Below are 26841 nucleotides of genomic sequence, written 5' to 3' on the forward strand. Positions count from 1 at the left end.
TTAAGGTTAATACTCACTTCTGCTTTCTTACGTGCTTCCATGGCTTTCATAAGCATCATGTGTTGTCTTCTCCTTTCTCGTTCCTGTTGAAGCAGGTGAGATTAGAGCAACACTAATCCATGTTTTCAAATGAGTAAAAAAGCTGAGTAACGAATTTAGCATTAATAGACAAGTCACAGTAAATACTAAATATAGGACAAGAATGGCCAAGTCTGTGCATGTTTAGTTCAGGTTTAGAAAGCAAATACAAGAACAATCAAAAGCAAAAAGGTAAAGCAATGAACATGGAGACAGTGTAAAAAAGAAGCATACAGATTTACTTATGGTCAGTTGTGATGCTCCTTCATAAGCTGGCAGAACAAAAAGCATAATGGTTGGCTGGAACAGGTCAGTTACCTTACATCTGCTATTATGGAACTTGCAATTTACTTCTTCAGTAGCCAATTCACCAGAAATTTTAAAGTGGTCATTTTCAAAAACTGCAAATACTAGTATTTTTATAACCAAGCAACAAATTAATATGATTAATTTTCTCAGCAGTAGATCTGTTTTAATCAAGCTACTGGTGGCGCATATACATATGCAATGACACTTGCATTTACTGATGCCTGTCCCTCAATAAATTATGCTGGTAACTTCAAATACATTAAGGAGCTGTATTCTAGAGCATTAAGTATGGGAGCTTTGCCTTAAAAAATGCAAAGTAAATACTGGCCCCAATAAAGGCTATGGGAACTTTACCACCTAATTCAGTGAGGCTAGGATTACATTCTAATGTTTCACTGTGTACTTGTAAAATTATGTATTTACCACTGACTGAAAGCTAATTTCCTCAGTACCTTACAAACTTAGGAAGACATCATCCTGACTTCTAAAACAGGTTAATTCAAATTGTATTTAAACTGTCTGGATTCACTCCCAGTGAATGGGACAAGACTTGCAAAAATTATCCAAGTGACTACCTATGAATTTTGTATCAATTAATCTCTAGTCCAATTTCTATTAGGACATCAGTAACAGATTTCTGGTTAAAAAACTCACTTATTTATTGCCATGTTCAATTTATACACATGTTCAAGATGTCTTTTTTTTTTTCCTGAACAGACAAGACAAGCAGATGTATGCAATGCACTGTGCTGTAAAGCCATGCAGCAGTATGTAATATGACAGCAGCCAGTGCTACATTTTATGCATTGCTATGACAACCATATCACAACCAAATCACAATGCGGTGTTAGATGTACAAAAATAAACATACCCATACCATATCTAGTCTATGCCTCTCCAACTCCTGGTAGAAAGAGTTGGCACAACATTATGAAACAGAAATCACAAAGTCATAAAACCACTTTATTATCCCCCAAAAGACCCCAATACCAAAGCAAAGCAACAAATCATAACGTGAAAGAAAATCTGTGCAGGAATCAAACTCAGAAATTTAAAAAGGGCGTATTTTGAAGATTTCCCCCACCCCCACCCCCACCATATAGCTTAAGTAATACGCATTCTGGCTATTTGGTCAACTGAATGTATACCAACCTGGTGTTTCAGAAGAACAGCTTGCTGCCTTCGCATCTCTTTCTCCTTAAACAAAAAGCCAAAGATGTATTTAAAGTATTTATCAAAAATTACTTACCAAGCTACACATTTTTGCCACACTAAAACAGCACATCAAATTCAGTTCTTACTTCCCCACCCCCCACAAACTGACCACAGAGAAGTACACACAGTGTACGTAACAGCAAATGTATGCTTTGGGAGTTCCATGTTACAACACACCAAGACCACCAGAGCAGTAACAGAAGTACATATATAAACTGGGTTTTCCAATATTTGTAAGAGTTCTGCAGTCTTGTATTACACACAGCCTAGAAAAGACTACGCTTGTTGAGAAACAACAAAGTGTTTGGATACAGTGTGCTTAAAAGAATATTGTGAATAATGTTGTTACTGCCACAAGCATTTTAAGTCTAAGTGTCATATAAAAAAACCTCAAGGTAATGGCATACAAAAAATTACTGTCTCCCTATATAGTCATGTGTGTACATATAAACGTACATGTGTGTGTTTGTGTATGCCACACAAACTTCGCTCTGTGTATGCTTCATGTATTTATATAAACATACGTACGCATGTTAATCATATGCCATCTCTATTTACAGTTCATTACCAATGAATAATCTCCCAAATTTACTAGTTTTATATATCAACATATATTATGCGCAATAACACAGCTCTTGGTTTTGGAGCTCCTCTAAACTAACCTTTATTCGTTTTTCGGCCTCCAATAATTTGGCATTTGCTGCTTCTTCCTTCTTTTTCTTTTTTGCCTGTGCATGCAAAACAGGTCACACAACAGCGCCATCACAACCTGAAAATTATCTGACTAGGAATAAAGTTACGTGCCTTCAGAAATTCAAAACATCATCACATATCATGTACACCCCAACAGATTTCTTCCCCAGCTTGCATAATCAATCAATTCAAAATTCATTCACTTTTTAAAAATTAAGCCAGAATTTCAAGTCCCACTCAAAACTGCTTCCCCTGGCTATTACAACTAAGAAAGTAAGTATACACATAAACAATAAAATGGAAATAGCGAAGAGATTACCATTAATTTTTCCATGCACAGAGACTTGAAAACTAGCAAACTTTCTATACCAGCAAACTAGTATAGTATACCAGTATATTCTAACATACATCTAAATTTAGTATGTTAAATCCACTGTACTTCACACAGACCAGAGCATGATACTGCTTTAATATCCTATTATGGCAAACTTGCTTTCTAACAAAGGAAAGCTATGCTGTTAACTTCAGCAAATACAAGACTATTTGTGTAGGAAGCTGGGAACTTAAGTGAACGTTTCCAAGATGTGGGTCACAGTTAAAATAAATGTTTTTAAGAAAAATATTTTAAGACACATTTTTTAAATAGCTTTTGGAAGTCCAAGCTGTTAGAGGTGTTGCATTTAGTAACATTCCTAACTGCATGTGTGGCTATTAAAATACAACATTATTTAAAATGGCAACACAAAAATTATATTAAAGCTATTATTTTTACCTCTAAAATTTGCTGAGCTCGAAGTTCTTTCTCCATTCTGATTTGCTGGATTCGTTTAATTTTTTCCTACAAGCGGAAGAAAGTTATTCAAAAAAAAAATAATTATGAGAAAGTAAATTTACTTTTACATTTCAAAAAAATGGCCACGTTTATACACCTGTATTTCTTGTTATTAAGTCTAACACTCATTGTAGTCAATTGCTCCCATGTAACAATGTACGTTTATAATTTTTACTAGCATTGGAAGATGCCTGTACTATCCCTGAAGGAACCAACACTTTTTTATGCATAGGTGCTCATGTTTAGATTGCCATAGGTTTTTTGGGTTTTTTTAACAGCTTTAAGGGGACCAGATTAATGACAATTTAAGCAAGCTAGCACAATTAAAAATTAGCTGGCAATGGTGGAGCTATTTAGGAATGAATGTAGATGGGAGCTATGACATGAAAGACATGAGGTTTTGATGTAATCTTCCCAAACAGGAAATACAGGGTTCTGTCAAACCACTATGCCTTGGTTCTCACAGCCTTCCAGTTCATTATGGTACCATGGGCCACACAATGAATCTGAGTTCTGTGAAACCCAATGCACATACTGCCGGACTGTAACAGTCACCCATGTGCAACCTGGATAATATATTCACAATGAAGTATGCTTCAGTTTCTCCAGATTTTTAAAGCATTCAAGTAATCGATGACAAGTCTGGATGCCTTAATATGTAGTTTAGAGGACTGAATTTTATACATGCTCAACAGAAATAAGAAGAAAAGTAACCGAAACAGCAGCCATAGGCAGTACAACCCAGTGACCAGAAAGGGTCCACTACGAAGAGAAAGAACTGCCACACATTCAGCTGGACGTGCTGTACAGTTTTAGCAGCAGAAACCAGACCATGGGAAAGCCCTGCACGCTAGGAGGCCTCAACCAGAAGCCTGGGATGGAGCTCAGCCGCCTCCTCTGGAACAGCAGAGGTTTTCCAAACAGCGAGGGTAAAGCCCACCTGCACAAAAGACACTGTTTTCTCGTGAGCCGGTCCGGGACCCTAGTACATGGATCACTGTAAAATTTTACTTTCTAGAGAACACAAAGTGTTCACTTCATCAAAAAGTAACTAAAACCAAAACCAAGCCTAAGAGAAGATAAACCGAAAATATTTAACAGAAAAGGAGCAATCACAGAAGACAAAGACATACTGAATTTCCTGGAGAGTAGAGCTCCAGCAGAGATCCTCATGAGATCCTACAAACTTCAGGCAAATCCTACCAGGTCCTTAAACTGTTGAGACATCCAGCATAGGACTGCCTTATCCAGTAAATTAATTCGGGGGCCCTCTTTATACATGTTGACCTTTCATTTTCAAGCATGGACCTTACATCTGTATTATCCCCTATTATACTTCATAAATAAAACTGTACAAAAGTTGAGAGTATGTACTATACTCTCTCAATTCCACACAGGCTACACTTAATACAGAACTAACTTTTCAGCATAGATCAGAGTAAAGAAATATCTCAAAGGAGAAAAGATGTATTCTGCACATTGGAATCATGAAAATTTTGTCAGTTTTGTATCAAGAAGGAATACGGCAATGACAAAAAAGGTCTGGATTTGATGCATTCAACAATTAAGCAATTTTCGCTCCCTGCACACCTGAGAACGTAAGGACCACTTTACAATCATACAGTGATGTCAATGGATACAACTCCAGTTATCTGCCTTTCTTTAACAACTATGAATTGCCTGCAGAAGTGGAAACTTTGAAGCCATCACTACCTACAGTTCAGAACCGCTGAGGTTGGAAGGGATCTCTGGAGGTCACCTTGCCCAGGTTTCTGCTCCAGAAGGGTCATCTGCAGCCAGTTGCCCAGGATCGTGTCCAGACAGCTGTCGAAAACCCCTAAGGTGGGAGACTCCACAGCCTCCCTGGGCCACCTGTGTCACTGCTCAGTCACCCTCACGGCAGCGACAGAGTTGCCCATGTTAGGGGGAACCTCCTGTGTTCTGGTTTGTGCCCACTGCCGCTGGTCCTGTCACCGGGCACCTCTGAGCAGAGCCTGGCTCCATCCTCTCCACTCTTTGCACCCTCCCTCCCGGTGTTTACACCCATGGGTGAGATCCCCCGAGCCTCCCCTCCCTCAGGCTGAGCACTCCCAGTGCTCTCTGCCTTTCCTTGTTTAACTCGTAGATGGCAGTGACCACTTCTAGCCCACTACTGTCTACTACACTAACCACTTTCTTAATGGAAAATAGATCTAAACAGTTACCAACAAAGATGAATTATTATATATTCCTGGGACAGCCTGCAGTATCACCAATTTTGGTTAAGTGATTTTATTTTTTTTTAAAAAAAGTACTCTTGTTTTAATATCTGGATTTCAAAGATGTGAAAAGGCCTTTATTTTCATTGGCATTTTTAATACCTCAGGATGCCACTTACAGGCAAAATAATGAGAGATCTGGTTCTCTAGTACTATTTCAAAGTGGTGGGATGATGAGATCATATAAAGACATTGAAGCAGTCTTTATATGAAGATGGGCAATGGAACTGGGACACAAGCCTGATGGGGAGTGGCTGGGGGAGCTGGGGGGTTCAGCCTGGAGAGGAGGGGGCTCAGGGGGGCCCTGATCGCTCCCTACAGCTCCCTGGAAGGGGGCTGCAGCCAGGGGGGTCGGGCTCTGCTCCCAGGTAACAAGCGACAGGACCAGAGGGAACGGCCTCAAGTGCACCGGGGCAGGGTCAGACTGGGCATTGGGGAACATTTCTTCATGGAAAGGGTGGTCAGGCACTGGAACAGGCTGCCCAGGGGGTGGTGGGGTCAGCGTCCCTGGGGGTATTTAAAAGACACATAGATGCAGTGCTGAGAGACATGCTTCAGTGGTGCGCTTGGCTGCGTGAGGTTTGACTCAGTATTAAAGGTCTTTTCCAACCTAAACAATTCTACAATTCTATTACTTCATCCTTATTAGTTGTTCTCTGAGATTTAACAAAAACACAAATTGGATCAAATAAAGGCATGTTTTGGTTTGCCAGTTTCTGAATCTGAATTCTAGGTGTGAAGCTTCTAGAGAGATCTAAATGTAACTTCGCTGGAAAATAAAATTACTCAACAGAGCCTAACGTAACAGGTTGATAAGGTGTAACTAGAGCTCCAAAAAAAAAATACCTAAGCCATCTTTAGAAAAAAACACAACCAAATAATATAAACAGAAACCAGTCTTGAGACTACAGTGAAGACACTTCAACAGCGAAGAAACATTTCCACTGCAACAGAGTTCAGCATTATCCTGTACGAAAGCCATGAGGTATTTTAAAGCAGGAAGTTATGAAATGTCCTGATAATCTGATGCACTGACTGCAGGGCAAGCCAAACCTGGAATCCTCTCTTCCCATGTCCAACTTCACAATTTTATTTAGAGCTAAAAATACACTTCACAAAGCAAACACATATATCATCAAGTGCAAATACTTGTAGAATTTCATGGAGATTTCAGTAAAAGTTTCTATCACAAATAAAAGGTATTGGTTTTAATAGTAAATATTCATCCTTTCCATCTTCACATACCCCTTTTATTTAAGCATCTATAAATACAACTATAATAAGAACATGAACATTAAATAATATAAAACAGTTAATTCAAACAATATTTAGACGTTCCTTTAAAAAATAATTAAAAAAACATACGTACTATCTGTACTATGCAAACACATACTAATTCAACAGTAGTACAGGTTGAATTGGCCTACTGAAGTCAGCTTGTCCTGCTTTTAGAAGGTTCTTTATATAGTTAATTCTCCGCCACTGTTAAGAGGGTAAAAACCTAAAGCAATAATGCTACTCAACACAAAAGATGTCTATCCACTGAAAGCTAAAAACATGTCCTTTGACTGCTATCAGATGAAGTATTTAATTGCTGAACTCTGCAGTAAGTTTCATACTGAACAGAATGAATATAAACACCAACCACACAAATATATTTTTGGATGCAATTTATTCCCTTTTAAAAATTTTCAGATTCCCAACGTAACTTTTCACTAACTCACTAAAATCGGTTGTTAAAACAATGTAAAAGCCTGCTTCCATAAGTAACTTCATTTGGTGAAGTTTATATGGGCTCACTTTTATTGTTAAGTATTTGTTATGACAGTATTTAACATTACTTGTATGTTTTAAAAAAACCAATTAATTCACTGGCATACTGAGACACAACTCTTCATACACAGCTTAAAACCAGTGTCAGCCAGCCAGAATAACTGAAGAAGCTAATTACACTATTCCAGTAATTGCGTAAACAGAGATAACACTGTGGGTTGGGGGTTTTTTTTCCCCCACAGAACCAAATAACGGAAGACCGCATCACCATACTTTAGTAGCACTTCTAAAATTTCTTACTGATACTGGCAAGCAACTAAAGGTTGGGTGGCTTAAATCAACACAGACAAAACTGTGATGTCCTACCACTATGAACAACTATAGAGTTTAGAATTTTAAGTAATATACACCGTGTGATCTTTAAAACTAGACTTAAACTTCCACTTTGTAATCAGCCCACTTAATAATTAAAATACCACAAATTCAGTAATGCAAAACATAATTTAAAGATCTTATCCAGCAATCATATAAAGTTTACCTGCTGCTTCATTATCTTCATCTGCTCCTTTTGCTTTCGCTTCTCCTCAGCTGCCATAATAGCTAACAAACAAAAGCAAACAAAAAATTAGTACCAGCAGAACATGACAAGAGACAGGTAATTTTTCATAAGTAATTTTCATAATAACCTGCTAGCATGCACAAACTTTCACAAGTAGTACTTACCTTGCTGTTTTTTTGCTTCTTTGGCAGCTCGAGCTTGTTCCTGCTTCTGGAGTTTTCTCAGTAGCTTTATTTGTGCTGCTTGCCTAGCTATTTCTGTTGAAAAAAGAAAATATTAAGTTCAGAAAACCAGTGCTGTCCAACAATAAAGACAGAGGTTCATATTCCAGACATCTGCATGATGTAAAGATAGAGAAAACAATGGATTTGTTTTGCACCCATTTGACAGCTTTTCACCATCAACTACCTTTAGTGGCACCTCATCTATCAGTAACTATATCTACAGCACAAACAAACATGGATCCTTTCTACATTTTTGGAGGAACAAATTATCTATTAAGTGATAGCATCAGGCCAATAATGCTTCATTTAAAAACTAATTTCTTCTTTCTTTTTAAAACAGAAAACACTTGTATCTCAGTACTAAATCAACATTTTATTCAGAAAGCATGGAACTACTGTTTTCCTTGTAAGTCACACCATGTAATTATCTAAATCTTTCTTAACAATGCAGTAAGAGCACACCCATCTGGGTCACACTTCACTTTACTGTGGCTGCCTACAGCCAGCCACTGTTCCGGTAATTAGCAGCTTCCTGAATTATTCTACTATTTTAAGTGAGAATATTCATGGAATTTGGACGAACTGTGCATGGACACACTGATGTAAGACAGCTGTAGGCTGTTGTGCAGTGACCAAGACACAGGCAGACATGGAAAATCCACGTATAGATAAGACGACGCTGTAGATAGCAAGGGCAGTATAAATAGGTACATGACAAACAGGGCCAAGGGGAAACCATACTGAAGAAGTCACACCTTAACTGAAACAGAACCAGTAGCTGGAAATTAGAATTTACATTACAGAGAACTTAAAACTATGAACTATGGAAAGGCCAACAAATGCAGAGGACCGCTTAGTCTGAGTTGACACAATCCATGAGGAGGATGTAGTTAATGCTCAGCACGTGTTGGAAACAGACAGGAAACAAACACCTATACTGCAAAAAACAGGAACCACAAATCAGACCACCTGCAGTTTCCATTCAACTAGCAAGTGCTGCATTGAGCAAATGCAGCTTCTAAAGGGCTTCTAAATCAAGCCAACAAATCTAAGAAGAAATTAGGGAAACTAGAATTCTTGGTATCAAATTATAACCTAGATGTAATGGACAACTCAAGCCATTAGAAGTATAATTAATAATACACAGTGTTGGCAGGTACCAATGTTACAGGAGTATCAGAATGAGATGTACAGGCAAAAGACCAGCTTTCTATGCAAAATGCATTGTCAAGTCACAGAGCATTAAAAAAAATGATGATGAAGAGCTATCTATATAGTCTGTTTGGTGGAACCCCTGAAGCTGTACAAAAGTAGTCTTCAAGCAAGCAACTTAGAAGCAGTTCAAAAGAATGTATAAAGTCCAGGTAAACACTCAGCTACATTTGAAAAAGGGAAAAGGTAGTCCACACGTGCCTCTTCAGAAAAGGAGGCCTTCATAGGAAAATGGTGAGCATGTAAAAAATTTAAAGCTTGTTCAAGTAACAACAGGAAAGACTATGACACACCGAACTTAAAGAGTGAGTCAGGCTAAAAAAAGTAATTTGAAGAGCACCTTGCAAAGGATGCCTAAGCAAACAGTAAAAGATCTCTACACACATCACAACAGAAAGCCAGAAATGCAATCAGTGGGACCTAACAGCAAACAGGATAGAGAAAAGAACCTCCAAAAGACAAAGGTTACTGAATTCCTTGTGTCAGTCTCTACTGCTGATGACGTTGGGTAGATTCCCCTACTCTACAACAGAGAGGTCGAAAAGCTAGATTAATTCTGGGTAAACATAAAAGAAGCATTACATCAAGAAGGTAAGTCAGATGTTAACAGATCACCAGGATGTGGCTGACTAAGCTGAGAAATCTGAAGGAACACTAACATGAAGACACAGAGACATTGGTCTTTGGTCTTAGTGTTTACCATATTATTAACAACAGTCACTGTATCACAGGATTGGTGACTTATCAACAACAAAAAAGGAGGAGGGGCTCTAACAGAAGCCTTGGAAAGATCAGATCAATTAGTCTGATTTTTCTTTCCTTTTGAGGTGTCGGAGTCTTACGGCATGTTATGCCTTATATATACTGAGTACATTATACAATACCATCATTTCAGGCAGTCAGCATGGCTTTTAGAAAGGGAAGTGTGCCATTAGCAAGTAGATAAAGCGAAGCTAATGGGCATAACATTGGAAGTTTCAGACAGTTTCTGACTAGGTTCTAAGTCAAACATTATTAATAAAACTAAGCTGTTATGTCACTAAAGGAAAGCTTCACAGACTGAAAACTCTTTAAATGATAGTAAGCAAAGGGCAGAGATCAGCAGCCACCTTTTGTGACAAAGGAACTTAGTAGAGAGTTTCTTCTCAAATCAATATTAGAACCAGCTTTATTTAATTTTTTTTTTTTTTTCCATCAATGAAACCTGTAAAGGGGACTGCAAAGTTAAATCCCAAAACGTCAACATGCTATTTAGCATTCTGGAAATTCCAAGGCTGTGCTGACAAGGAACTCTGGAAAAGCCCGGCAAAACAGTGGGCAAAGGTAGCAGAACAGCTTCATCACAGATAAACATAAGGTAATACATCTAGAAAAGAAAGTCTGGAATTAGATGACACAGAATCAAAGGGATTGAACAACTACCGTCTGAGAAAAGACTGAAAATACTTGGGCTCTGCAGTTTGAACAGTAAAAGACTACGGACAGAGAGGATCAAGGTCTGCAAAATCATCAATACCCTGGTTTCAGCTGCAATACGGTTAATTTTCTTCTTAGTAGCTGGTGCACTGCTATGTTTTGGATTTAGTATGAAAGTAACGGTGAGAACACATGGATGTTTTGGTTGTACCTACGTTCTGCTTCCTCTAAATCAAGGACTTCTCCAGTTTCCCATGCCCTGTCAGCAAGTAGGTGAACAGGAGGAAGCTGGGAGGGGACACAGCCAGAACAGCTGACTCCAACTAGCCCAAGGGGCCTTCCGCATCATAGAATGTCGCTCAGTGACATCTGGGGGGAGCTGGCCAGGAGGGGTCAATCATTGCTTGGGGACTTGCTGGGCATCAGCAGGGGGTGAACTCTACTGTGTATCACTTGGGTTTTATTCTTCTCTCTTTCTCTCTCTTTTTCATTACAGTTATTATATTTCATCGTTATTATATTTCAATTATTAAATTGTTCTTCCATCAACCCACAAGTTTTAACTTTTTTTTTCCCCCAGTTCTCCTCGCCATCCCGCTAGGGGTGGGGTGGGGAACTGAGGGAGTGGCTGCATGGTGCTTAGTTGCCAGATGGGCTTAAACCATGACAATCAAGGTGGTGGACAACATACACTGGAGAACTGTTATTCCCCAAAGCCCATCATAACGGAACTAGGGAACACCCACTGACAGCAACAGAAGATCATTTTTTAAAAATTAAAATAGTCCAGTAGTTAGCAGACTTCTGGAGCTTGTTGCCATAGAAGGCTGGCAGAGCAAACATTGTCATGAGGTTAAAAACCAAAGAACAGGCTAATTCATGGGCAACAGTTCCATAAGCAGAAAATAAATGCAGGAAGAAAACGTGCTCTGTGACATCACTCATAAAGCACCTCAGGATGCCATGGTGCATGTATGAGGACATAAAAGGACCAAGAAGCCATCAGGTTCAACTGCTTTCTCCAAGCAGCATCTCCTATAGCCACTACTGGAGGAAGAGCTCTTCACCCAGTAAACCCCCAGGCTGAGCCACTGAGACATTTCTTATGTTCTCATGAGGGGGAAAAAAGCAGCAAAAGTACCTTAGGTAGATACGAACACATGTAACTCCAAATATTATACATTCTGAATCTTCTTGTTTATACAGACCATAAGTGTTTGTTAATTCTATTAAATGCTACAGTGTGTGGTGGGAAAATACACATGGGAGAGTGCTCCCTTAATGCCTACCCCTTACAGAGACTGATTCAGGGAAAGGAAAGATACAAAGTGCAGCAAAATGGCTTAATGACTAGGGCTTATCTTTTCTCACCGACAAGAAAAGACTTCTGGAATCAGTTACCGCGTCTCAACAATAAATACACAGCCTCTCCACAAATGCTATGATGCTTCAGCAGTTGAAACAGTTTCCTAATTCTCAGACTGAACAAAAGGGGGTGGCGACTTTTTACACAAGTAAAATAGCTGTGTAACACTGTAAGACATACCATGTCCTAAGGTATTTCTCAAATTGTGTTCTCTCTGTCCCCGTGCTCAAAGAATTATCACTGCATGCCTTAAATACATTTGTACAGAAGAGCACGCTTTTCAGGCAACAAGGGAAAAAGATGCAAAGAATCACACCAAGGCAAATATTAAACGCACACATACTGTTAGCAAGGACTTTATGCAAAATACAAGATAGCTACCCAAACATGCCCATGGTCAGTACATGAAAGAACAGTTAAGTCTTAAGTTAAAAGAAACATCTTGACTCCTGCCTGGACTGTAAGAATTCTTCATATTTTATTAGATGCAATCAGAAAATATGATACAGTTATGGACTAAAGAACTGGAATTCAAAAGTTGTGTACCTGATGTTTAATTAAAACCAGGCCCTCATGCTTTTAATATACAGTAGTACCTGATATCATGAAAGTTCTTTTGTTCACATTGGTACTACTTATTACAGGAACCTATTCAGTCTTACAGGAATTTAAATCTTGTCACCATCAGGGATTTCACAAGAAAAGCATTTTCCCTGGAACAGCCAAAAGCTTCACAGAAATGCTAACTTCCAGGGTTCTCAATTTCCAGGTCTACCGTTTTTTGAGCTGATACAGGAGGAAACAAAAACCTGCTGACTTTTGCTAATTTAAAAAATACATCAGTGGTAAGCAGGTTATTGGGTGTCTGCTTTTTAAAATTTTATACATCTAAATGAAGTAACTATAGAGTAAGCTCCCAGACACACATTTACACACACACTTCTTCCTTTGATTCATATATAAATTTACTGATCTTGAAAGAGGCTTCAATAAAAGCCTGTGACAAATCTCCAAAACAAAATGTTGTATGCTAACAACCCAGTGAAACACATCACTCCTCTTTAGAAGAAACATTAACTCCATATACAGATACCCTCTGTTCGTGAAAACAGTAACATACTTCTTACCTTGAGCCTGGAGCTTTCTTAAAAGCTTTGCGTTGGTGTTGTCTAGAAATTCAGTGCTACCAACATTCGGAGGTCGGCCTTTGCGTCGTCTCATTCTTGACTCCTCTCTAGAGTGCTGTCTGTCTGGATTCGGTGGTCGCCCTCTACGCCCTTCCATAGCTCTGATACGGGGAATGACTTCCTCTTCCTTCAGAAGACACCACTGCACACCCTTTTAATTGACACATTTCACAGACAGGTATTATAAACACAGATTTAAAAAAGGAAAAATAAAGCTAAGACACTTGAGAACATGAACATCAAGAGATTTCCTTTCCAAATAAGATACACATATAAAATATGTGAGAGCTGTGATGTACTATTTGGGTAGTACAATGTTTTCAGGATGCACAGAAGCTATATAGTATTAGCTTATGACTACGAACTTTTGCAAATAGTACTACTACACAAGATTTTGAAGACTATTCAGTGACATTCACAGTTACTACCTAGCAGGTGTATCGCTACTGTGTTGTTACGTTTAAGTATTTCTGACCAAATCAAATTGCTCAACCCTTTTTAAAAGGTGAAACAGATTCTTCCTTATTATGTAAACTCATAACTACTCTGCTTTCACATAATGCACTGCTCCACATGAATGAAAAAATGTGTCAAACTATGAGTCACTGTTTTCAACTGTTAGTGTTTACAGAAATTTTGATACCCATAACAAGCAAATGCAGTAGTGCATTTTCACATAGTGCTTTCTGAGGTGTTCTAGATCTCAACTGAGTTGGAAAAACACAGACTCATTTTAAAGTTTTATTTAGGACAATTTAGCTCTCCCCTCACCCACTGCAAGATAATTAATTTTTGTACCAACTTGAAGTAATCAAAGTTTATAAACTTTAAGAATACATCTATCTGACCTAAAAGTTACGTTAACTATATTCTCTAACTAAACAAAGTACGCAGCAATACATTCAACCCTTTCTTTTTCACTATCACTACTGTTTTTATGTGGAATCTCAAAAACAAATATTGAAGTAATTTGTAAATACCAATACCCAAGTTAGTCCTCACAGAGAAACAGCTTTTCTGTAACTGATAAAAAGTGGCTTACTGCATCTACTGAGCAGAACAGGAACATGGTCTACCTGATCCTGTTTGATGGAACATGAGTATTTCAAAACTGTAACATCTTTTACCACTTTCCCAAGTTTTTGAAAAATTCGCGGGAAAAGTGTATGCTAACTATCCCCTTCAGAAATTACTTACTCCATAATTTGTCTTAAAAAGGCTTGTAAAAGACTTTGAAAATGACTACTAAAGCAAGAATAAAAGTTGGTAACATATAAAACACAGTAATCAAATACCTGTTCAGAAAAAACACATACATGTTACCAAAGTTTTCACATTTACATGTACATAAATACTGAAATCAAATTTGCTGTATCATAACATACATTCTTATTTGCTTATTCTGAATATTTATCTTTTAATTTCTTCTGCTCATTCTTCATAATTACAAATGCTTAATATAGGATTTGACAAAAGAAATGGCATTTTGCTAATGAAACACTCAGATTCCAAGGAAGCTATCAATATCTGCAAAGATACCTTTTTTGAACTTTGAACCACTCCCATGTAAGACTATCCCAAGAGTACATCTCACACTCAAGTTTGCAGACATTCCACAGGGCTTTGTTATTAGATATGTTCCTAAAACCAAGCTGTTCAGAATCACAGCCGTATCACTATACGTACAATGCATCATCACTGTGGACTTTTTAATCCAAAATAGTTACCTCTACCACTTAAACAGAAGTTAATTCAGCTTCTACCTTTAAGAGTACTGCTTAGGCATACACATTCATTTCACTGTCTAGTTCCTGATTTACCATTTATCACAGGTGCAGTTTGTTGTGCAATATTAAGCTAGATTTAATACTGTACTTATCATCTACACCAACCTCCAACCTAGGAAATCTTACTCCATAAACCACAAGCGCCAGAGGGTTGCGGGGGGTGGAACAGAATTCAAAGAAAGGGAGGAGAAGCAGCTATATATAGCTCAAGAAGTACCTTAGGTACTGCAATGGAGATACGGAGATTGCTCTTGCATATTCTATGGTCAATGTTACTACAGACAACAAATACACCGAAGAGAAAGAGGGTTACAAGAGACCATGGATGTATATTACATTTTCCTAACGCTTCCCAAAAGAGAAACCAGAGGCCATCAAATGAAGCTAGTAGCAAGTCCAATAAGCAGAAGGAAGATGGTGTTTCAAGGAATGGAGAGAAGACTGTCTAATATTCTGCCAAAGGACACTGTGGATCCAACAAGTTTCCACAAGTTTACAGAGAGAACAAGACAAAACTTGTCCAGAACAGAACCGTTAAGGGTTAAGCAAGAGTTAATTAACATCTGTATTTTGTGTTCAGATATCTTAAAATCTGACCCAAAATATATTTCTGCTAAAGTAATGCACAATCTAATATTCTGTGGATTTCCAATATTCCAAAGATAAAAATATGGGTATTGTGCCCCAACACAGGAGAATCAGGGGCTCCCATAAAATCTAAGCTTCACCACACGAACATTAGACGAAAAAATGTGAATAACATTTTGAAATGTTGTGGTTTATTGTTTAAACTAATCAAAATAAGAACTTAATTAAATTTCTCACCTTCAGGCATCTACCATCTATTGCAATACTGTACTATAATCAGGACATTTGCCAAAGACACACCAGGTAGCTATGCACTGAAGCAGAACCAAGTTCAATGCCCGTTATTATCCAAACCGATGAAGAAAACCACAGGTACTTTGCAAGAAGCAGACATGCTCATTCATTTCAGTGTAGATTTGTGAGAAAAAGTTAACAGAAGCTTTCTAAAGTGAATTCCAGAATTCAGAATAGGACAAAACAGTTTCTAGAAGAGGAAGCAAATAATTACTACTATATTACAAACACATGTAACAGCTGATTTTATAGTTGGCTGTTCTGTATAGTATTACTATTGCGCCTGTAATGAACATTTTAGACTTCTTTCTCACAGAGTAAGTCTCTTAAGTACACAACAGTAAGCTTAAGAATTGGCTTAAAAGGTAGACTTCATGACTTATAAAGATGCTCTGTGTGTATGTTCTGAGGTAGCACTGTATTTGGACACTCTGAGAAAGACTAATTTACATGAGAAGTTATTCACACTAAATTGATGGAGAAAAGTAGTTTAAGCACTTTCCTCCCTTCCCAGGCAAGTATTCAGACTCATTGGGGAAAAAAAAAAAAAGTTATTTTCATAGCTTCATACAAAATCTTACTGGGAAAAAAAAATTCAGGCCATGTTTAACATGACTTAACGATTACTCCCAGAGAGCTATATCCAGGTTAAAAAGTCTGTATTTTGCCCTTGTTGATACTTCATCTTCAACTAAAATAGATCTCACTGGAACTGCATGAAGAGTCAAGTTTTCTTTTAACTACATAATGACCCTGCGAAGGAAAGGCAGAGAGCGCTGGGAGTGCTCAGCCTGAGGGAGGGGAGGCTCGGGGGATCTCACCCATGGGTGTAAACACCGGGAGGGAGGGTGCAAAGAGTGGAGAGGATGGAGCCAGGCTCTGCTCAGAGGTGCCCGGTGACAGGACCAGCGGCAGTGGGCACAAACCAGAACACAGGAGGTTCCCCCTAACATGGGCAACTCTGTCGCTGCCGTGAGGGTGACTGAGCAGTGACACAGGTGGCCCAGGGAGGCTGTGGAGTCTCCCACCTTAGGGGTTTTCGACAGCTGTCTGGACACGATCCTGGGCAACCGGCTGCAGATGACCCTTCTGGAGCAGAAACCTGGGCAAGGTGACCTCCAGAGATCCCTTCCAACCTCAGCGGTTCTGTGATTGATACTCTTGCTGTTATGTATTAATCAAAGCCAGCAAGACACAATCTTAGGGCACAGCACAGTATCACTCCACAACACTCTCTTCTACCTACTACTTGCTGCAGTATTCCTACCTAGATTACTTGAACTCACAAGGACCCATACCCTCTCCATAACCCCAAATAACATTCACACTAGTGTTTCAAAACCACAGCAGTTTAAAGGCTCCAGGTCCTGTCACTGAATTTCCACATTTGCCAAACTTCATTCTCCTCACCCTGCCTTCCGTGGTTCACTTGTGCCAGATATACTTCTTTAAAGCAGTTAATCACCGCTTTCAATAATCTGCCATATCTGACTGTACCCGGAGACAGAAACACAGGTGCTATCAGACCGAAATGTATTTTTGGCTTGCTATAGGTAATTTTTCAATGTAATTGGTTTAGCCCTTAGGTAATTTTCTTTACATCTTGTTCCACCTTTGAACTTTGTGAAACTTACCCAATCACTCTGTATGCATGTTGCATGTCTCAAAAGATGACAGAAATATATAACAAAGAAAGGAAAGAGTAACCATGAAAGGCTACACAGAATAATTCAAATTACAGGAAAACCAGTAATAAAATTCCTGGCATTACCTCCAAACATCCATGACGATATGTTTATCACATACTGTTTTGAAGCTGGACAACTAAAAAAAATTCAGTAAAAAGGGTGCAAATTCTCTTCATGAAGTACCAGTATCACATATTGTTCTACCAAGTACATGTTATCAGCCTGAGTGTAGCTCCACTGTTTAAATTAAAATCTCATTGAAATTTTCACACACAAAATGTAAATGTTTTAGCACACCTGAAGCAGCTGCCTTTGCCCCCTTCCCCCTGCCTGCCCCACCAAAAACTTTTCCCTTGTCTAACCAAGTCTCAGTGGAACCTACCATAAACTATACAAGCGGAAACTACAGCAAGATTGTGTACATCAACTTCATGTTCTTATTGCCAACTGTGCCTACAGAAACCCGCCCCTCCCGATGCCTTCATTCTCAAGTGTTCAGTATCAAAAAAGGGCAAAAGCTGCAAAACACCTCATGAATGAAAGAGGAGAAAGAGATAACTAGAAAAGGGGACAAGACTAATGAAGGAATAGAATAGATGGGCACAGGCACAAAAAAGGTGACAGAGTAAAAAGACAGCAGATACCCTGACATTATTGTGCTCACAGCGTAAGGAATTATTTCAATCAAGCCATTCAGGCACATAATGAAGTTCACAACTACGTGAACTTGTAATTGTTGATTTATGAAGGCCAAACATGAAGAGGATTTAGCGATGCTTTACCCTGAAAGCCAGGAATCAGGAAGCACCACCTAGAAGCAGCTGCTTACTATGAACTCAGTCTTCATTGCTTTTAAATTTATACTATTTAAATGTTACGTATTTCTACAGGGTATCACATGGACATAAGACTTAACTAGAGCCTGAATTTAAGACTGCCGAGAGCCCGATGTCTGTCCACCTTCCTGTAGTAGCATATTCAGTATACTTATCTTTTAAAGAAGCAAACATATTCAATTACAGAAGTCCAAAATTTTTCATGCACATCCTGAAGAAGTGGCAACATGACCAGAATACAGTTACAAAGTATGGCACAAACATAATATTCATTTCCTTAAAATTCTAATTTTATACTTATCCTTGTGTGGTTTATCCTCACAAAGTCTAACAGTTCTACCACTGTAAAGCATAACTAGTATAAATCAGCTTTTCTTCCCAGAAAAAGCTCATGCTTTAGGAAGCTTAAGACTGTATTCTGGATACAGAAATCACTTCTATATAAACACGGATTTTGTGTGTGTGTATATATATAATGCATATGAATACATGAAAAGAGTGTGATTTAACGCATACACAAACTACTATCAAAGTTATGTTTATACAGTAAAGGAAGAAGTAAGAGCTCTAGTCAGAAATATCTAAATACTGACTAAGATAAAACATGTAGCTCAGAGTTCTTTTGTACTAGACAAATCCAAGTTTCGAGCTGATCATAAAGCATGCTGAGCTCCTGCAACCTCCTAATAAAATCACTGAGAGGAGCAGTTTTCAGCACTGCCCAGGATCAAGCTCTCAGCATCTCAATATAACTACTATTAAGAAATATGCACAATTTTTAGAAAGAATTAGCTAAGAACAGGCAATGCTTCCGTTTGTAGCAAAAATTACTTCAACTAAATTTAAGTTAAGGTTCCTTGGATCAAAGACTTTACTTTTTAAAAAGTGGATACCTGCGGTCCATCTCTGGCTTCATAGAAGTCACCCACTCCTATTTTTGCACTGAAGCTGAAATTGTCCCTTGAGATATCCATTATTCCATTTCTGCTGAGATACTGAAAAAATCACATATTTTTCCACTTCAGCTTGTAAACAATTACAACTCAGCTTTGATGTACAGCTAACTTAGTGAGTGTAATGTTTTGCATATTCTATCAAAGGGATATGCATTTATAGGAGATCAAATCAGCAACAGGCTGAGATACATTATGCCTCATATCACAGGATGTTTTGAAATAAGTATCTTTATTGGAGGGAAAAAAATGACATTTCTTAATTGTAAGCATGCTTAGTAGCATTAGAACACAGATGTTAAAAAAAATTAATGTACCTTTACTACTTCAGGATACTGTCTCAGCTTCTTTCCACAAGGTGCAAAATATGCCACTTCTCCTTGAAGACGACCACCGAAGTTTCTTATTCGGGTTTCTCTTTGCCAACTAGAGTAATATGAAATAGTTGCACACAATAATACACTTTTTAAAAAGTAATGTAAATTTAAGATTTTTACATAAAAGGAAAAAGGCACAGAACTAAAATGTAACAAGAGTATCATAAATCAGATAGGCAAACCCAGAAACGGTTATTATCCAAAATTGTTATTAAATTGTTGTTAAAATTGTTATTGTCCAAACTGACTATATAAGGATTTACTGGAATCAAGTTACTTCAGATATTACCAGATTTAAAATGGCTTAGAACTACATTTCATGGAGTTATTTGGAGTCTATACTGGCTCAGATCTAACCATCAGGATTAATTTCCAGCGGCAAAACTGCTAAGAGAAAGGTCATGGTTGTAAAAGAGCAAATCTAATGCACAAAAATTAACCTATGAAGTATGCTAACACTTTTAAAGAGCTCCACAGTCACTCTCAGCTGGAAATCTGAATTGTTCAATCCCTTTCCTCAGTATTCAGCCTCAAATTCTTTTCAACAGTCATTTCTCTACAAACTGACTTTTGAAATATTATTTCCCTTGAAGGAATAGCAAGTATATACACAACCTACCCATATTCAAGAGGAACACGCAACTCCCGTTCATCTGTTACTCGTCGTCTTTTTGAAATACCTAAAACAAAATTTCTGATTAACACCTAAGAGAATTTGCAAAATGAAAACATGTTCCTCAAATATACTTTTTATTCCTACATCCCTAAACCAAAAGATAATTTCTACACTCTAACCATTACACACCTCAACTACCAAGAAAATTAATGTAACTATTATCCCCCTGAAAAACATTTTCCTCTAAGCTTCCTTTAACAACATCTTCTAAAATTGTAAACAGAAGAAAACCTAATTATGCCATACTGAACTGTTTGCCTTGTTTGGCTCTCAGATATTGCTAAAATAATTCCTTGCACACCTGTTTTTCTATTGTAGACCATATTTAAATTTTTTCAGTACAGAAGAAGAAAATGAAAACACTCTTTACTTTAAAAATCCATACAGTATAACAGGCTTAGCCTTCAAAGAACACTGCATGTAGACTGCAGTCAACTGCCAAATGCAGAAAATTTTCAGGATTATTCCAGCTTTTCAAAGTTCAAACAGATGTTGTGTTTGGTGCTAGTCATGAGACTGAATTGATAATATGATAGAGGCAACCACCAAACACAGGGTTTAGAGTGCCAAAGGCTGATACTTTTCTCAGGCCCCTCTGAGCATGCTGCAGGACAGGAGCTGTGTACATAGACAAGCTTTTGGAAGATAGGTTTCTCAAGAAAGGTAGTTTGGACCTTGTGTAAACAATGTGACATATCTCCTTCCCTGTGGAAATGGACATGAGAGAGCATCGTCTGCTCAAAACTTGCTCCAATCTCTTACAGTCCGAAGGAGTATCATACTGGGCCAATGGCGCAATGGCACAGGTTTCCAGCTGAGATGCCTGCATGATCTGGAAGCAACTGCCTAGAGTTCCCTCCAGAAAGCACTGCAGAATTGCCCACGCTTGAATGGCAAGCTTCTTGGACATGTCTGCACTCTTAAACTACCATGACTGTTATCTTACTTTTAATAGTCACAGTGGAGGGAGGGAGATTGCTTGTCCAAATACAATGAATCGAAAAGATGAGTTGTGCAGTGACAAACAGGTACTAAGAAGAGACAAAAGACCTCTTCAGGGAGGGACTAGCTTTAGCTAAAATGGACACAAAAATACTTTAATTGTATGACTGAAGAAGTCCTACATCTAAATCATGGACTCAAAATTAGTTTATTCTACCTCCCACCTATATAAACAGACAAAAATCCACTATCAGCCTTTTCAAAATACCTTAAAATCAACACAGATTCCTGAGGAAAAATATCAACATTTTAATGATCTGGATTACACCTAATGTATAGGAACTCTTTTACAAACTGTGTGATTAACAGGCCTGTTTCTGTGAAAAATATTAAGTAGATCACATTACACTGCCTCAGAGGTTAATGCCCTTGATGACATGGAAAGAAATCCCTATTCCACTGGACATAAATATAAAAAATATATATCTGAAATCTGTTCACTTGCATGTTAATTAAGTATCAAGTTTCTAATTATATGTAGTAAACACGCAATTTCATTTAACTGTTACCATGCAAATTGAGAAGTATGATTTTCAGAAAAGCATTCTTTTCTGTAGCAGTAGTAATTACTCAAATCTTACAAATCAGCCAGCAAATGAGGGATTATAAACACTATATAACATCACGCAAACGCTAAATGTATTTTTCATGAACCTTTTAAAAATAATTCCTTGCAAGTAATCCACAAATTCTACTGAGAATTTTGTAAGCATAACAAAGTTAGATTTTAACTAAATACAGTTATTAAATTTGTTGAGGAAGGGGCAGAAATTTAAGATTCAGAATGCAAGCTATGATGCTCAGAAATCAGAAATAATAACAACGTTTAGAATAAAATGGTAAATAACAAACACTAAACAATGAAGTGTTTTTAATGTAATAAATATAAACTCTGGCTATTTCATCCTACCTTCTCTCAAATAACAATATGAGCTAAAACATCCTGGACTAAATGTAATGCTCATGTCTTGAGAACTTGCAATTCTGCTGACTGATTTTAACATCTGTTGCAAACACTCGTGAAAAGCTCACAGAATCACTGAACAGCCCAGGTTGGAAGGCATCCCAAGAGATCATCTGGCCTAGCCTTTCATGGGAAAGGGAGCTTACATGAGATTATCTAGCACCCTGTTCAACCACATCTTGAAAACCTCCAGATCTCCAGTGATGGGGACTCTACCACATCCCTGTGGAGGCGGTTGCAGTGAATGACTGTTCTCAATACAAAAATGGGGGGGTTTAGGTTGAGATACCACTTCATACCAGTGTCTAAACCATTTTATAACTACTTTTACATCACATGCTGCTTAGATGTTACACTGTACTCTAATAAAAGACATTCAGATACCACAGTGTGTACTTGGTGTAAGAGCAGATGGTGCTGTCCCAAGGAAAACCGCAGGCTGGGACTCAGGACATAAGGCAGCTGGCGCAGAGCTTGGGGTCTTTGCTACTTGAAGATTAAGTGGGGTGGAATGAGCTGCAAGACCAATGGAAGAGCTCTTCACAGAGGATGAAGTTTTACGCCGTTTCAGTGGAGGTTTTTCTCCCTCAGTGTCTGTATCTGATTCATCTTGGTCTTTATCATCCTCGTCATCTTCATCCTCAGACCCTTCTGTATCTGACTCAGAATTGCTGTCAGACTCTGTGTAAAAAAAGAAGTGTGGCAAAAGGCACATTATGACTTTATAACTACCAGCAAATACATTTAAGCTCTAACACCTGCAAAGTCTTTTGTCTTATTAAATAAGAAGCTTTCCTAACTTTATTTTTTTTTGTATAACATCTCTGGAGTATAAATAGGTGGTTATAATTAACTACCTAAAATTTAAATGACTATATGACAGCATAAAGTAATTCTGCATGATAATGCACTGTTGTTTCAGATGGAATTCTTTGCTTTTCCATGAGGAGATGAGAGACAGAAGGTGCAGTATTTTAAAAGATTTGTTTACCCTAGAATAAGCTACAGCTATGACATGTGCCCTGTGAGCCAGGCAGTGGTTGAACACTACTGCAGGAAAGGCTCTTTACAGCTTGTGAAGCCTAGCATGAAGAGGAAGCAAATGATGGATCTGGGTACAGGCTGAAAGGTGTCAGAACCGGAAGTATGGCAACCTGGGCAAAGGAAGAGTTAGAGACAGAGTAAAGGGCAGACAGCATAAGGCGCTGAAGACAGGCTGCAGCTGTGAGGGAGAGAAAGAGGATTAGTATAAGGTGTGTCGATGAGGGGGAAAGAGAATGATGAAGGTGAAGCTGGACCCAAGGGATACGTGCACACAGGGGAGCACAGAGTTACTAGGAATACACTCAACTTTAACAACAGGCCTTGCCTTTCTGTATTGCTTCAGAGCCTTTGAAACAGTAGTCGGAATGCTATCCATGAACACTGCAGCCCTTACAACTGTCCTGGTACTTTTATCTTGCTCATTGACTACTGTGCTCCTTGCGTGAAGCCTGGAAATGTACTTTTCTTGCCACTCTCGACAATTTGAAGGCCTTTGTTTAGTCCCGCTCAGGCTGGACAGCCTGTTCTGCAGATGGCCTCTGCCTGCCAGAATAATTAACCATCAGCCAGCCTATTTTCTCCATCTCCTTCCCCAGCACCCTGCCACATGAGCAGTACACAAGCTGCAGGCTGGGTAACTGATCTGGAAGGTAGGTCTCTGCCAGCCTTTCCTGAAGGCTGGGGAGCCATCTTACCAGGACAGCTGAAAATATACCTGCCATATGACCAAGGATCGGAACACCCAAAATATGACTTTGGATATGACACAATGGGAGACGTGCTACTTTCCTACTGTCTGTAGGACGCTCTGGGCCATGCCACCCCAAAAGTTCCTACCCCCATTTTAACGTATGGTGGGAAATGCATGTTTTCAACACTCAAAAAATGAAGTTTCTGCTTTTCCTATTAAAAAGGTTAAACCACCTGATTGGCTATCATCAGAATCATCATCTTCATCGTCCTCATCTTCATCTTCATCATCGTCGTCATCGTCATTTGAGTCGTCAGAGTCCTTACTGCTGGGGGCATCTGAGTCTACCCCTCTGAACTGCTCCACCACCAGTTTTGCAGAATGAAGGCGGTGTTGTGTTTTTACTGCGTTTACTGCATTATTGCTGACTGGTTTATCCTTTCCTGAACCAGGTAACACAGGAGAGGTAGAGGGCATAACAGGTGTCCGGTTACCAGCTGTTTTTTTCCCACATGCACTCAAGTTTACTGGCAAAGAAAAGGGGGCACTACTAGAAATGGCTACACTTTCATTGATCTTGGTCTGGGATTTCAGTTTCGTAGTAAGCGCAAGAGGAGCCTCCTGGATGACGCTCTGAATAACTCCATTGGGTTGGTGATTACCTAAAAGTGCATTTGTCAGGAATGGATTAGAATGGTTGTTTTCCAAGGATGTGAGTTTTTGATGAGCTGGTGAACTAGATGTTGATTTGGGGCTTGACAAAGCTGCAATAACCTTCTTCAGGTTCTTAGATGATTCCTGTTTCTTTAGCTGTGCTGCTGGGAATGTCTGTTTATATTGTTCCTAAAGAAATAAGAAGACAGAGGAATAAAATGCTGACATTTTATTTTTTTTAGTATGCAGGCAGGTGAACTCTATGAGATCTTAAAACATCTGCTAAGCTATTTTTAGCAGGTCAAAAGTAGGTGCCACGGAAGAGATGAGTAACTACAAGTTATGTAAGTCGTGATTTTCACTGTAAAACAAGCAGAAAAAGACATACTGAACTCAAGATGAAGCCGATCTAAATTATGCAAGGAAGCTTTCTCACTTGCTACATCACTCTAGACTGATTTTCATAAAGATATTAAGCATCTTGAAAAAAGAATTTTTTTTAAAAGGATTTATATGCTGGCATAGGAAAAACCCCACTTGTTACTCATTTCAGCACATAAAAATCTCAGTAGTGAATGTCAACTTAGCTTTAGTAGTTTGTTCATTTTAAAGCACAAGGTAAATACAACACTCTAATGGCTACAACACTAGCAGAAAACCAAGAGAAGGGTCTTGGCATAGAAAAATATTTTAAAAAATGGGGAAAAGGTATTACTCAGAAGTACTGTGATATGCTAGCTTTTTAACTCTGAAACAGTAGTACTTGAAAGTTCTTAAGGTAAAACTTAATCGGTAGTGGCTGACAAATGCATGTAAAGTTCACACTGTCTTTACTGTCAAGACACTTCCAAGGAAAAAGAAAATACATAATCTTTGATGGAGAAAAATTAATAGGATGGATAAAGATGCTGCATTTGAAATATTTTTTTAAATATTAAGTCAAATACAATACATTATTGAAGTTACTAACATTTAAAACTGAGCATGGAATTATGAAAACCTGTAAAATAAATATTCACACAGTGCATGTTTCCAGTAAAAATTTTAAAGAAATCAAATGACTAAATGGGTGATGTATCATCAGCTAAAGACTCATAACCTAAAACTGACAGCAGAAGTCTCTTCCAATGTCAAAGACCTGTGTTTTCATAATTGTAATTTATTTAACCATTCCAGGTAAATGATTAACTAATGAATTTTACGAAGTAACTGGGAGTTCAAAGGAAAAATATTGTTTCTCTTCTGGTCTAGGGATAGAAACTATGTGATAAAAATATTTTTCTGCCCTCACCAGGGACTGAGTGTAGCTATGTTCAGGGTTCAGTTTACTCTTCACCAATACTACTTAGTTTAAAATAAAGTTGATTTGTAACAATGAAACTTGCCTTGGTAAATGCACTTTTTTGTGTGTGTGTGTGCGTGTAAATATATATACACACATATATACCTATCAAGCCTCAACCCTTCTAAAATGCTCGATTTTTATTCTCTTCTAATCTAACTGAATTGAAATCATGAACATTCTCCACTAGTCATGACAATCACCATTAACAAAATAAACTGAGAATCTAGAAAGAATTTTTCTGAACTACAGAACTGCTAAGATAGACACATCTAAACATTCCGCAGATTCCTAACCAGGAAAAAGGAAAATCAAGATTTATTGCGATGGCCATACTGAGTTTTAATAGCTGTCAGTGCACCAATATCCTTCTGTCTTTAAATAGCAAAAAAATTCCAAGATTAAATCTAACTTTTTTTTAAAAAAAAAGAAGCTTTCAACTATTTTGTTGAAACCAATTATTAAACAAGGTAATTTTAATTACTTTGACTTAAAACTATCTGACTTAACACAAAGCAAAGCCATGCTTACATACTGGATAGGGAAAGTATTAAATCAGAGTACTGACTCAAACTAGGAACAGCACAGAGAAAATATCCAAAACAATTAACCCATGAGTACTTTTCTTGTTTTGATGTTGATTTTAGCTGCTCATCTTCCTTAAGAAATGCATGACAAAATCCTTTGCTTTCTCTGTACCCATTACCCTCACCACTACAGTGATTGCTTTCAGCTGAGCTGTAAAGTTCTGCTGTGTGATGAGCATGAAACTCAAGTTTGGCACGATGTGACAGTAAGTTGTGTATACGATCACACTGTGTAT

General features: G+C 38.1%; 1 protein-coding gene across 18 annotated transcripts in view; it reads right to left on the reverse strand.

The window, feature by feature from the left end:
* The window catches only part of BAZ2B (bromodomain adjacent to zinc finger domain 2B), a 156436-nt gene that overhangs the window by 35154 nt on the left and 94441 nt on the right, over positions 1–26841 (reverse strand). For 7 of the 18 annotated variants that reach the window (XM_056348279.1, XM_056348290.1, XM_056348278.1 and 4 more), the window contains 13 exons: positions 24256–24865; positions 22672–22968; positions 20265–20325; positions 19586–19694; positions 19209–19310; positions 13063–13273; positions 7882–7974; positions 7697–7758; positions 3068–3133; positions 2265–2330; positions 1540–1584; positions 1259–1291; positions 18–83 (listed from right to left, as the gene is read on the reverse strand). In XM_056348279.1, the coding sequence (XP_056204254.1) occupies positions 18–83; positions 1259–1291; positions 1540–1584; positions 2265–2330; positions 3068–3133; positions 7697–7758; positions 7882–7974; positions 13063–13273; positions 19209–19310; positions 19586–19694; positions 20265–20325; positions 22672–22968; positions 24256–24865 (1821 nt within the window). The remainder of the gene's footprint in view (positions 1–17; positions 84–1258; positions 1292–1539; positions 1585–2264; positions 2331–3067; positions 3134–7696; positions 7759–7881; positions 7975–13062; positions 13274–19208; positions 19311–19585; positions 19695–20264; positions 20326–22671; positions 22969–24255; positions 24866–26841) is intronic. The other 11 variants (XM_056348294.1, XM_056348291.1, XM_056348292.1 and 8 more) reach the window with 7 other exon arrangements.

Source organism: Falco biarmicus, chromosome 8 (genome assembly GCF_023638135.1).
Source record: "Falco biarmicus isolate bFalBia1 chromosome 8, bFalBia1.pri, whole genome shotgun sequence".
NCBI lineage: Eukaryota > Metazoa > Chordata > Aves > Falconiformes > Falconidae > Falco > Falco biarmicus.